A 14,603-nucleotide genomic window follows, 5' to 3' on the forward strand; every position below is an offset into this window, starting at 1 on the left:
AGGTGAGTTAAATGGAGGCCCTTGATAATGGCTAGCTTGTGCCACTTGGGTGCATGAATTTGCTGTTATTTGGTTGTCTGGTGCTTAAAACAACCAACTGAAGCAGTTTCTCATATCCCACCCTTGATGTGAGAAGAAGCTGCACTAGGGCCATAGCTGCCGACTGCAAAACACGGGGAGCAGGGTTGAGTCTCTGCGTTGGCTTAGCATCCTGTGATTCTGGGCACCGCCGCTTAATCGCCCCTTGCCTGCAAATGAAGTGCTTTGTGTGTTGTAGTTATTGCTTATATAGGGCGCCCCGGCATTCTTGGGTTGAGTTTGCGCCATAAAAAAGACCAGATATATGCGCAATTGTCTGCACCGGCCGTTCACCCAGTTATTTTTATCATGCAGAGAAAACCGAGGTTAGTGGTGCTTTGCGTCAGCCGCTAGGCAAATCATTTTGCAGGTAGCTCTGGCAGCCAGCTTATTTATTTATTTATTTTATTTTGAAGGTTTTATATAGCGCGAACAAGACTCTTGCGAGTAACAGAGCACTTTACAAGTCATAAGAGGAAAACCAGAACTAAACATAACAAGATCTAAGTGAAAGAGTTATACAAATCTCAAAGTCGTAAAGATTAAGCTAACAGAAGGTCAACCAAGGAGCGTAAAAACAGCATACGAAAAACAAAATACAGTAAACAGTTATAGAGTTCACGTGAATTTAGCCATGAGGATCGCTTTCACTTCTTTTTTGAATGCGGCAGAGGAAGGGTTCATTCTTGTTTCACTGGGCAAGGCATTCCAGATCCTAGGAGCCATACCAGAAAAGGATCGGTTATAGGGTTTTTTTTGGGCAAATCGTTGTGGTTTCAGAAGAAGAGTCTTGGCACTCCTGGAGGCTCTGATGCCCGAAGAGAGCACCAGTTTCTGAGCTAGGTAGTGGGGGGCGTTGTGGTAGAGCGCCTTGTGTGTCATACAAGCATTTTCAAATGGATTCTGGCCTCAAACGGAAGCCAGTTGAGGGCTCTCAAGTCTGGGGAAATGTGTGAGTTTCTCTTTGAACCCGTGATGAGTCTCGCAGCTGAGTTGATCGTGGCTCTTAGCGGGGCTGTCGATGCCCTTGAGAGGCCGCATAGGGTTACCGCCCCATATTCCACGCGAGGGATTACTAGGGCTTGAACCGCTAGTTTGAAATCGTGGGAAGGCAGAAAGGGTTTCAGTTTTCGTAGAGTCTTCAGGTGGAAGTTAGCTCCTTTTGTGGAGACTCTGATATGTTTCTGCATCTTTAGGTTACTGTCAAGCGTAACCCCTAGCAATTTCGCTGAGTCCACGACAAGAGGTTGTCCATTAAGAGCTGTTAAGTGCTTCATTCAGTCCAGTATAATGGGAGTTTTGTTGGGAGGAGCGATTAAGAGGAATTCAGTTTTGAGGGAGTTTAGTTTCAGATGGTTTTCGGCCAGCCAAGTTTGGATTTTTTTGTAGCGTGGAGTTGAGCGATTTGATGTCATCAAGTGAGTGGATCTTGATGTAGATTTGGGTGTCGTCAGCGTACATGTGGATGTGAATTTTGGCGAGGCTGAGAAGATCGGTGAGTGGTTCCATAAAGAGGTTGAAAAGGGTGGGAGAGAGGGAGGAGCCTTGTGGAACTCCTAAAGTGACTGGCATGGGGTTGGACAGGGTTTGGTTGACCTTGAATCTTTGGGATCTATTTTGGAGGAAAGAAGTGAACCAGTTAAATACAGTTCCAGATATTCCCATTCTGTGTTTCAGGAGTTTGAGCAGGTTGCTGTGTTTGACAGTGTCAAAGGCTGAAGACAGGTCGAGTAGAATTAGTAGACAGGCTTCGTTTTGGTCTAGGATTTTTAGCGCGTCATCTAGTATATGTGTCATGACAGATTCAGTGCTATGATCTGCTCTGAAGCCTGATTGAAATTGGTTAAGTAGGTTGAATTGAACAATGTGACTGTTCAGCTGTGAGTTAACGCATTTTTCCAGGAGTTTGGCTAGCATTGGAATGTTAAAAATCGGGCGATAGTTATTTGGGTCCGAGGGGTCAGCTGTTGTTTCTTTAGGATAGGTGAGACCTGACCTGATTTCAGGCTGTCTGGGATGGATCCTTGAAGAAGGGACGTATTAATGATCTTGGTCCAGAGGGGTAGTACTAGAGGAATGAAGTCTTTTAGGTAATTAGCTGGGAGCGGGTCTATGAAATGATTGGAGGGTTGAGCGGTTAAAGTCTTTAATATGATATCTTCACTGTAGGTGTTGAAGTGGGACCAAGTTGCGTTGTTTTTTAGTTTAAATTTTGGGAGGTCATTATCTTGGGCATCAGCCAGCGGCAGTGATGGGTTCTTTTTCAAGTCTGAGATGGCTAGGAGGTCTTTGAGTAGATCTGATTTAATGGATTCCGTCTTAGAAGCGAAGAAGGAGGCAAATTCATCACAATTGGGAAGAGAAGGTGGGATAGCGTTAGGGAGACTAGGTAGGTTCTTGGTCTGAGCTTTGATAAGATCGAATAGCTTTTTGGGGTGGTTCTTGGCTAGGTCTTAGTTGAGACCTGAAGAAGACGGTTTTAGTTTTTCTGATCTTCCTAAAGTAAGCATTTCTGGAGATTCTGAGAAGCTTGAGGTGGTCAATTGAGGGGGCAGCTCTCCAGCCACGTTCCATTACTCTAAGAGAGCGTCTGTCTTCATTTAGTCTCCCATCATACCATGGTTTTGATTCTTTTGTAGAAGTTCTTTTCAGTTGAAGCGGGGCAATTTTGTCAAGTAGGTTGTTCATGGAGTGAAAGTAGTGAAAGTAGTGAAAGTAGTGACTGGTGAGCCCCTGTACATCAGCGAGGTCTTCGGGGGGACAAAGATGGTTTGAATTAGCTGATGCTATAAGGTCAGAGCCGATGTTTTTCAGGTTTCTCTTCCAGGTCTTAGTTCTCAGGGGTTGTGTTCGGAGTCGTTTAATCGTTTCCAAGACTTGGACTGTAATAACATGATGGTCAGACAAGTCGCAGGGGAGAATCGAGTCGAGCTGAGTGGCGTCAACTTTGGAGATTATTAGGTCGAGAGTTGCACCTTTGTCGTGTGTAGGGCTGTTACATATTTGGTTAAGATTAAGGTCAGCGAGGAAAACTTTGAGGCTGTTTACCCCTGGGTCGTTCTGGTCATCCCAGTGCAGATTGAAGTCCCCCAAGAAAATTTGCTTTTTTTGTTGGCTGTCATTTGACGCAAGAATGTCCATGAAGTGTTCTATGAATGTGAGGTTGTCTCCGGGAGGGTGGTAGAAAGTGTGTAGAGAGCATATTTGTTTGTTGTTGTTGGTGATGTTTAAGCATAGATATTCGCAAGAGGGTAAAGCGGGGGCATTGGAGTTGGATACTGTTAGGCTGATCTGGTGTATGCAGGCTATCCCACCGCCTGGCCTGTCCGTTCTGTCTAGTCTGGTGATGTCATAGTTAGGGGGTAGCAGGATGTCCATGATGGGGGAGATGTTTCCTTTAACCAGGTTTCCGTCAGGATCAGAATGTCTGGTTCTTTAGTAATAAGTAGGTCAGCTATATCAGCTGCATGTCTAGAAGCGGATCTGCAGTTCAGCAGGATACAGCTTAGACTCTGCTTGATGGATACTGTGGATGGTTCGGTTGTGAGGGGGATTCTAGAGAGGTTATTTTCAACAATACCTCTGGGGTTGTGTCTGGTGGGTCTGTATGTGTTGGTAGGGATAGATTGTATTCAGGAGTCTATATGTGCGAAAGCTGGAAGTCCAGCGCTATGTGGAGGGTAAGTTAGCTCATAAGAGCAAAGGAGGGCCTTTAATTCTAAATCAGATAAAGGGTTTAACAGCCTGATTGGGCGTGATATGTCATTCGGGTGCGGAACAGTGCTCCAACTTGGAGACCCCTACGCCTGGGAGCTTGCAAGACGATGATGGGTGCGGCTAAAGGTCTTGGGGAGTGTGGAAGAACTGAATTCCTGTGTATAGCGAGAGGGCCTGGATTGTTTTACAATAAGGTCGTGCAGTGTACGGATGTCCGAATTGATTTGTTGGAGGGCTGAAAATAACTTGTCAAGATTCAGGACAGGTGTAATAGTTTCCTTATTGGAAGGGTGGACCGTGGTGGTAGGCAGGGTAGTAGCCTCTTCAGTGTCCTTTGAGGGGGAGTCGAGGTTGGGGACAATGTATATAGCTCTATCTGAGTGGGTGTCAGTGGGGAGGGGGAGTGAAGAAGTCGGAAGAGGAGGGGAGTGAGAGACGGCTATGCCCGGATCAGTAGGGGTAAAGGTGGGGCTGACGTGCAAATGGAAGGTGCTGGGAGTAGAGGAGAGGGGGGAGGGTGGGAGAGGTAGAGCAAGGTGAGGGGTTTGAGAGATGGCAATGCCGGGATCTGTGAGGGTGTAGGTGGGGCTGACGGGCTGATGGAAGGTGTTGGGTGTGATGGTGAGGGGGGAGGTTGGGGGAGGTGTTGCAAGGTGAAGAGGGATAGTGAGAGGATTGGTAGAGATATGGTGTGAGGTGGTTAAAAGGTGGAGTGTGTTGATAGGTGGGGTGTTGTAGAGGTCTAGAGTTAAAGTAGGAACAGATGTAGGTGACACGGGGGAAAGACAGAAGGGGAGATGTCAGAGCAATATGTTGCCCTGAAGGGGAAGAGTGTAACAAGGTTGTGAGAGTTGCTGCCCAATAGGGGGAGAGAGAGACAATGTTGTGAGAAAGAGAAGTCAGACCAAGATTGCTGCTTTGTTAACTGACTGGTGTGGAGCTAGCAAGGAAGGCCTCTTTCTGTTTCACATTAAAGAATATCATGGGAGGAGTCCTTTTTCTTTGTTAACCTGTTGCTGCCATTTTGTGTTATCTGTAGCTTAAATCACAACGTAGAGGAAGGGCAGCAATGCATCTCTCTCTCTCCAAACAATGTGCGCAAACTCGCACTTCATCAGACTCGAATACGCACCAGCACACAAAGCTGTCGCAGAGATCAACACATATACCCAAACCCACACATACTCAGACTACACTGCTACTAGTCAGAAATAAAAAGATACAACAAATATCCTCAAAATGATACACACAAAACACACACTCAAAATACAGATGTGCACATACTGACACAAACAGTGAGTGTGCCTCTAGTTCGAAAAATCGAATGCCCTCAAAAGAAATATCTGTAAAATGCACTTCTTGGCGGCAAAGGCACATGTATGCTTTCAGCACCCGTTGCAACTTTTTTTTTCTTTTTGGTGTCTGCCTTTGACTCTGCCCGTGTGACACCCACAGTTTACAAGAGTAGTGCATAGGGTATTTACAACGCAATAGCTCCAACTCAAGCAAATGTGAGACCTATTGCATTTCCAATGCTTGTTTATCTTTGATGTTTATTCAAACTATGCCTAACCAGCTTCCACTGCTATGGCTCCTTCCTTTTCATTCTGCAACCACATATGTTACACCTCTGTTACCATTGGCCCCTCACTTAAGAATTCAAACAGGCTCCTTTAAGTCATCAAGTGTGGGGTAGTTCTGCATGAAATCATAGTGGTTTCCACTGAAACTCAGACAGCACATGCAGTGAGTTCCTTGACAAGTCAACTCGTGTTGGGCTTAGAAAATGGGTTCAGTATGTAACAATATCACCCTCACTCTGAATTCTACTCCTCTGCGTAAAATGGGTATCCCATCAGTTATGGATTAAACACTATTTTCTGACACCATCTCTCAAGGTGGCGACTTACCCATAAAAAAAAAAGTAATTCTATAAAAATGTATAGCCATAGATGTCATCAACCAAGCAACAAACCACACTTCTAGCCACATTTGGCCAAATGCTCCAATTCCAGTATTCACCCCTCCAAAAAGGATGACCTGGGAGACCAAGTTGATTGTGAGTAACAAGTGTACATGGATGGTTTTGAGAAAAGGCAATCGTGTTTCTAAAAATCGATGTTGTTCTCGCCAATGACAAGGGAGGATTTACTGCATCTGAAACTAGATTATGCAAAGCAGCATGAATTGTCAAAGCAAGTCAAGTATCACTTCCTACAAAATCTCTGAGGTGCATATTTTACATGCCCCTTGCACTGCCGGAGCATCACTTTTTGTGTTGCTCCGGTGGCGCAGATTAACAAAATCATATCTAAGAGGCCTTGCAAAGCCACTATGTGTGGTTTTAACTAGCCTCATAGATATGGAGTAAGGCTAGGCAGTGCAAATTTCTCTGTTGCCCTACTCTTCGTTCAGGAGGCGTACCATGGGCGTGGTGGTGGCTTTTCCCCACGCAACACCCATGGATTTTGACACTTCCTAAAATTTACAAGAGCATGTAAACCAGGGGAAGCACCAAAACCTTATTCCTCCTGAGGTGAGGCATAACAAGAAGAAATAACTTTCTTTCTCTTCTTTCTGCAGCACAGATAGAAAGAGGAAAACGCCTCTTAGAAATGTTTCTGTGGAGGAAGGTGCCCCTTCCTGCACAAAAACAATCCTGCTGACAACAAAGGCACCCGGTTGCCTGCATTGGCGATAGGCTGCCGAAATGGAGTCAGTGCCGAGGAGGGGGTAGGATAGGAATACACGTATTGCATAAATACAGTGCATCACAGCCTTCTTACTTTGGTGTAGGGAACTGCAGCAAGGTGCCTTTCTTCGCTGCCCTATGCTAAATCCTCATAAATGAGGGCCTGAGTGTTAGAGAAGGCAGGAATTTGGATACAAACTGTATATAGACTGCATGTAGACTTGAGGACAGTCATTGATTACTCTTGAGATGAGTAGAACTTTCCCGCCATGGACAAAGTTTTAAGTTTCATTGTTTAGACTACCTTTGATTTCCCTAGTCCTCGTTGCAGGCGCTAATTCATACTGGTTGCCGAGCCAGCTGTCTTCTGTGTTCTTGCAAACTAGAAGCTAATTTTTGGTTCCTGCTAACTGAGGAATAAAAGTTCACACACCTTCATCAAAAATCTTAGTCAGCATTCTGGGACGAGTTAAGGAAAACTTTGCGCCACATGCCCGGATAACCCAGCAGGTATCATTTTAGGTCTAAGACCACCAGGCCACAAATGAGTAGGAAGACACAGATTGTACTCAGCTTTCCAATGTTTGGGCCTGCAAAATGAATTCTTGATTTTAATTGGAAGAAGGAAGAGACTACCCCAATTACCCAATGGTACCACAGGCTGTGTTTATTGCTGGCCGTAGAATATTTGATGCATGCACTGGAAGAATCAGGAACTGACTTTGATGGCGAATGGAGACCAATGCTGGATGTATTGGGCAGTGGAATATCACTTACTTTGTGTCCACCACGATGGAGAGCTATCGGAATGTTTGGTCCTAATGTCTGAATGATGCATTTTTGGAAGGCGGGATGAGGGGATCATGTACTGTGAGATTATTATTATAGGTAAACCTACTTTGGCAGGTAGAGGGGCGATACTTACTTATAGTCTGTTATAGTCTGTTGTTTGTTGACCAATAAATAATGAAAACATCATGCATTTTTTTGTAGAAAACACTCATGGGCAGATTGCAACCTGTGCAGCTAAGCGCGGTGGAGCGGAGCGGGGAGGAAGTTGACAGACGACGGAATACGTTTTATTTATTTACTTAATTTGACCTATTCCGTCTTCTGTTGACTTCCCCCACCCACCCCGCCCCACCGCCTCAATACCCCAATGCCCCACCGCGCTTACCGCTGCCGACCGCTGCTGCTTGCAACACAGCACAGTATTTGTGTAATCTCTGTAGAGCTACAGAGTGTATGGATAATATGTGGATTTCCATCAACTGCAAAAATAACAAATGATGAACAGAATGCTGAACATTGTCAAACATTCACCCCCAGTACTTAGATCTGGGACTAAACCCATATTTTTTTTTTTTTGCTCAACACGTCATTCCAGTTTGAACCAGCCAGATGCAAATCAGTATTAAGCCTGCTCCCCATGGGAACAGTCCAACCCAAAATGTCAGGCCAGGTCTTCCCTGGACCGGAAAGAACCACACGAGGACATGTTGCAGAGTATCACCCCTCAGCAGCCAGGATATCTTGACTCCAGTGTCATGGTGAGCACAGGGCCCATGTCTGGGCCTACCCTTCTCACTTACGGTGAAAAATGCAAAAAAACAAATGATGGACAAAATGCTGAAAAATGTTAAACATTCACCCCCAGTACAGAGATCTAGCTCTAAATCCATCATTTTTTTGCCCACCACGCCATTCCAGTTTAGATCCAGCCTTATGCAAATCAGTCTTGACCCTGCCCATCATGGGAACATTCCAGCCTGAACTGCCAGGCCAGGTCCTCCCTGGACCAGTAACAAGCATCGTAGGACTGGTTTCGGGGTTTAGGATCAAGATTGATTTGCATATGGCCATGTCTGAAATGGGGTGGCATGGTGAGCAAAAAAACAATGGATTCAACCCAGATCTGTGACTGAGGGTGAATGTTTGATAATGTTCAGCATTCCGTCCATCATTATTTTGATTTGCTATAGTTGCCCTAAGTGGTAAGGGTAAGGGTATGCCCAGATGTACGTCCTGTACTCCCTTAGTCACTGGATACTGGAATCAAGCTAATCTGGTTGATGAGGGCTGATACCCCACACCAGACCCAGGATGCTTGTTTTCTGGTCCAGGGAGAACCTAGTCTGGCAGTTCCGACTGGACTGCTCCCAAGGGGAGGAGAGTCAAGACTGATTTTCATATGGTAGTGTCCAAACTGGGGTGGCATGGTAAGCAAAAAAACAATGGATTTTAACACAGATCTGTGACAGAGGATGAATGTTTGGCAACGTTCAGCATTATGTCCATCATCTTTTTGTTTAGCTATAGTTGTCCCAAGTGGGAAGGGTATGCTCAGACGTAGGTCCCGTGCTCACTTTGCACTAGTTTCAAGTTAGCTTGGCTGATGAGGGGTGATACCCAGAAACCAGTCCCTTGATGCTTGTTTTCCGGTCCGGGGAGGACCTGGCCTGGCAGTTCGGGCTGGACTGTTCCCATGGGGAGCAGGGTCAAGACTGATTTGCCCATGGCTGGGTCTAAACTGGGGTGGCATGGTTAGTGAAGCAAAAATTGATACATATCTGTGTCTAGGGGTGGGTTTTTGACAATGTTCAGCTTTCCGTCCACCATCTTTTTGTTTTGATTTATATCAACACCATACCCATGCAATACCAAGAACTTCATACGCTGATTTGAGACACAATGAACATGATAAATAGGGCTTTTATCTTTGGAAGCAGTACTGCTTGATCTAGCTTAAATGATGCTGAGTTGAAGGCTTTGGTCAAGTCTGACTAGACTGGTCCCACCTCAGTGTTTGCCTTTGAATGAACCATGCTGAGAAGGATGGCCACTTCCGCACAAGAAGTGGGGCATTTTTGTGTTGGAAGCATATTTTTCAGTGCATTTGAAATCATCAAAGAGGTGTCCGGCACTCGGTCTGAAGTGTTTTTTATTTCCTGATTCACTGGGAATGGGAAGTTAACAACAGTGAAAAGGCTCAGTGAGTTGTGATCCATGTTACAAGGATGGTGTAAGGTAGCTGGATGGAGAGGTCTCAAATAAGGATGAGGAATTTGTCATTTGTCTTTGATTTGCATGCGGTGCATCAAGGGAAAGAGAAGTAAATGACACACTTGAGTGCCCTGGATTATGTTTTTCAGAGAAGAATAAAAAGAAGTGATGGGGACTAGTGCACTGTTTTTACACAGAAGATAAGGCCCAGAGCAGTGATCATGCCAATACCTCAGCACTGAAGATTTGGGGAAGGCTTCTGGTACAGTGATGGAAGAGCTGTCAATGATAATGCAAGCAGTTTTTATGTATTCATATATTAAAAACAGTAGTCATATTGAGCATCGTGATGAGATCAAATCTGAAGAGCCAATAACATATGAGCGGACATACATTTCTGAGGGGGGATCTCAGGTTTATGGAAGGGCCAGATTTTAGGGTGGGTGATAGCAGATAGGGTGCAAATAGTGAACTGTCTTGGGTGGGGTCAGAAACCAGAGGTGATGGGATAGATTTGGACCAGGGAGTTATTTTGTTGTTCTTGTTCGTGAGTAAGAAATAAGCTATAGCAGGAGTTCAGTGGGATAGGAGTGATGCGGGGTAATGACTATGGATGTGTGCGTTGAGAGGTGTACTTTTTGAGTGGATTGAAGGGGCAATGGACAAACAGCATACATGGCACCTTTGGCGGAGACTTGGGCTGGAAGATGTTTGCTGCAAGGTAACGGCAGAACAGATTACACCAGGTACAAAAACAGATGTAGATAGTCTATTAACTGGTGAATTGTTCATAGACAATCTCAAAGCAACGTAGACCTGGCTCAACCTTGGCAGCAACATGCCCCTTGTCAAGATCTGGGATGTGGTCCTAGGTTTAGCTGAAAATGTTGCTAAACAGTGCCATAGCTGTCAATAGTATCATCCTTCAACACCATCTCCAGTCAATTCAACACATGGCCAAAGGCTCTCTAAAATAATTTCAATTCTTCCTCTCTGATTGCTTCCAAAAGGCCATCCTCAACAACCACAGAGTCACACCACATACCTCTCTTTAACATGTACCTGAAGCACCCTGTGGCCCTCCTAAAAACTCACAACTTGTACTTCTACACTGATGCCACTCAAATGTATTGATGTGCCACAGGAGACAAAAACAATTCAATAATGTGATGGAAGGCCTCAAAACAATAGATACCTGGAAGGAACAGAACAGTCTTGAATTCAATGGCTCCTAAGATTTACATAGTGGTAAAAAGATCACCCACCCCTTCAAACAAAATGACACAGTGCTCACCCAATCTCTTTTAGGGACAGTGTTAGGAGTAAAAGGAACTTAATGAGGAATAGGTCACACTTTCACACAGAAAAGCAAACTGTGTGACCCAGACCAATAATTAATGTGTACTCTCCTTCATCAACACCACTGCTGTACACACAACTTTGATATAATCATAACCCAAGGCTTATTAATAACATACTTTATTTGGGGTTTCTTACCGCATATGTGCCATTTCTTACCATTTAAATAACAGATGCTACTATTTCCCATTCATGGGACTCTATTTGCCGATCTTCTGGAAGATGGAAGGCTGAATTAGCCTTGCTGGGATTCAAACTCGCAACCTGCAGATCACTGCCTTGTTGCAGCAGAGAGCATTCCACTCATTGAGTGATCACTCTTGCGAATGAATACTGGGATCTTTATAAGAAAACTGATGAAGGTTGCTACTCATGATTTGGGCATTCATTAATTTACTATTATATCTGTGTTCTAACAATACTTATGTTTCCCATCAATTTATTCTTATCAACAAACTTTCATGATAGGTATTTCTAGAGTTCCACTCTAATATACTGTTATACTTGCATTTTTAAACAAGTATTATGTTATTTCCTGTGAGAGTCACATAAATATAGGACCAAAAGTGACCCTTTCTACAATTTTCATCATTTTACATAGAAAGTGCTTTGTTTTCGTCTTCCGGATCACTCATGTACATTGCGCCTTGTAGTCGATGATGTATATGTCTTCTGAAGCGCTAGAGTCCTCTATGCCAGTATGTTTTAGTATATTGTAGCTGGATGCCTTACTTATATTCTTGTTACTGCAACCTGTGAGTCCTAGTCAAGCCATAGCTCAAGACGCCTCCAAAACTCACTTTGTAAATATGGTGTCCAGCAGGGTGGTCCTTGCTGCGGCACACCATGCAATGTGCATCGAGGTATCCTGGTTTAAGAGCAGCACAATTGATTATGAGTTCCAATGGTGCCCACCATGGGCAGTGGCAGGTGCTGCTAGGTGTATCTGGACAGGTCTTGCACTGCAGGATCATGCCGTCCCTATATCAGCCTGCCTGCAGCCCCGGCATGGTATCGAGACATGCCTTTCTCTGTTTCATGGAGGTGGCATGCAGAGACAGGGAAAGAAACAGCCCACCGGGCAAGAACTATCATAAGTCAATGAAAGGAGGGTTTGGGGAGGCCAGGACAATGAGCCATCGAGGCGTGTCCCTTGTAGTCAATCACACATCACCAGACCTGGTCTGACAGATTTGCCTATGATCGGTCACATTCTACAATGGTTTAATTGGCAAAGAACATTGGAAGGAGATGCCTCCCAGAGGGATAGCCAGTGACTTGGATTAATTTAAGCATTCAATCCATCACTGGTCTTGTTTCATTAAGAGAGGCACTCATAAATTCACATCTTGATAACATCAATGCCCTATACATTCACCTAGTCTCCTACCAAACACAGATCACAAAACAAACAGAATTCAGACATTCTCCTCATTATTGGCCTGTAAACCACTAACCAGGGTCACTGGGTCCTTATAAACACCAGAATCATCTTCAAAACATTGTGCCTAAACTTCAAATTTCTATAAGGTTCAGCCCCTTTCTAACTTCAAAATAAAATTAAATGCAACAAACCAACTCGTCATGTAGACTCTGGCACAGCCAATCATCTAGGGTCCTTAAAACCTACTCTAAAAGCAGAGGTGTCAGACACTTTTAAGTTGCTAGCCCCACCACTGGCATGCCTCCTAGCCATTCATAGTGCCTATATTTCATTGCCTTCAGGTTTCAAGTAAAAACTCTGCAGTTCTGACCTATGCCTGCTTGTACAACAAAACCTAACACCAGATAACAGTGTGATCAAGTCTTACCAGGGCAGCATAGAAAATCCAGCGGAACAGCAAGCAATTTTATTCAACCCACATAGGGTCCTCATTTAACTGTCTAAAAGCCATTGAGCTATGCACTTAGAGCTAAAGAAAAGAAATAAAGATAAACACAGAAAGCATGGCAAATCTGTTCAGCCTGAAAGTGTCTAGAGCTGATCCATTTTCAGGTTTTCTGCTATGAAAGTCTTCATGCTCATTCAATCAGCAGGCCTCAGAGTTTTATGTAGGAATCTGGAGCCAGTAGCAGGAGTGATTGTTAAATTGTTGGAGGTTAACCCAAGAAGACTGCGTTGGCAACTAGGAGTATGGGAACAATTCCACATAGCCAAACATCCATTGATTTTGTGATTGTGGCGCCACCACCACCACACCTTTTTAGCAGTACAGTTCTTAAGATGGAAGGAGAGATACTGGATCTGAAGGTGAAACCATGTACTTGTGATTGCACATACTTTGGAGCAGAGTCAGTGACCAGTTCACTGCACATGATGTTCCAACCCGTATCATCTCTAATGATTATCACTTCGGAGAAGGCAGAGTACTGCTGATTGCCATTGCTCAACTAATGGTGGCAGCTTGGAGGACTGCAGGGGTATGAGATGGCCATGAGTAATAGTCGTCTATAGGATTCACATGGAAGAAGCTTTAATGTTACCAACATAACAAGCATGCAAACGATAATCATTGACCCATCACAATTTCAAAGAGCTTAGAGAATCGACCGCCCTTCTTGATGCAATAGCCCATCAATTTTCCCAAGGTACCAAACTATGCACTGGCAGAACTTGCAATTGGATTGATAAAGAAATATCAGCTGATGGACAAAAGAGCCACTGAAACTAAAAAGGATGGGAGGGAGGGATGGCTGGTGGAAGGAAGGAAGAAAGGAGAGAAGAGAGGAAGGAAGAGAAGGAAGGCTGGCTTACCTGTCTTTAATAATATAATATTTGATGGGATCTGAAGCATTGCTTGAGGGAGTTGCATAACAGTTCCTCATCACCAAGTTGAATTGAGATGGGTCTCCCCCGTCGAGCATCACTCCAACATACAAGTAGTCCTTTGTTGACAGAGAAACCTCTGAAGCATCATATGGTAAAACATAACTTGGGTCTCTGTAGATCGCCATTAATAACTTAAATTCCCCTGTGCCTCCAAAGCTGATACTCAGAGAACTATACAAGGATTAAACAATTACATTTATATTAGAAGGACATTATGTCATGTAAGTACTTTTTTCATGCCAAAACGTAACACACAAATCTTCGAAATACCAAAAATGTATCAAAGACTTTGAAATCCCAATCTTTGCTTAAAAATAAATAGCGATCAGCCGCGTTTTTTGCAATTAGCCGCGTTAATTTGCATATCATACTATTATACTACCACTGTATGTTTGTTTTCACGTTGAAAATGTAAGTCATTGGGATTTGTGTAATTTTATTTTTACAGAGCGATGTTGCCTGTAAAATACGAAAAATATATGCAAATGTTTTGGAGCAGCTTAATTTTGGCTCCACCCTAATACTTTATACGTTTTGCATAGTTACATAGTAGGCAGCAAGCACTCTGTATACTCAGTGTGGTTTAACGTTACTAAAATGAAGAATGGATTTTCAAATGTTTTACTGAAACGATCAATGACAGATAAATAAATGTATGCAATGCATGTATACTTATGTTTAGACCTTTATAAAACTGTAGTTTGCCCTTATACTCACATGTAAGCGTTAAGATGAAATAATGTATTAATATTCTGTATGTGTCTACGTATGCAAATATATACTGACACTGCTACAGTTGCAATGTAACCAGAAAGTGCACGCATCATCGAATTTCAGTTGCACCATTAACTGCATTAGTAAGTGTGATCAGATGCCTTAAGCTTTGAAATCACAGGCCCTGATTCTCAAAGGTAAACAGAGAGA

At 43.8% G+C, this 14,603-nt stretch overlaps 1 protein-coding gene across 1 annotated transcript in view; it reads right to left on the minus strand.

Annotated features, from left to right (window-relative positions):
* The window catches only part of UMOD (uromodulin), a 256,077-nt gene that overhangs the window by 51,646 nt on the left and 189,828 nt on the right, over nucleotides 1-14,603 (minus strand). The window contains exon 14 of the mRNA XM_085629081.1: nucleotides 13,605-13,850. Within this exon, the coding sequence (XP_085485207.1) occupies nucleotides 13,605-13,850 (246 nt within the window). The remainder of the gene's footprint in view (nucleotides 1-13,604; nucleotides 13,851-14,603) is intronic.

Source organism: Triturus cristatus, chromosome 10 (assembly GCF_964204655.1).
Source record: "Triturus cristatus chromosome 10, aTriCri1.1, whole genome shotgun sequence".
NCBI classification, from domain to species: Eukaryota; Metazoa; Chordata; class Amphibia; order Caudata; family Salamandridae; genus Triturus; species Triturus cristatus.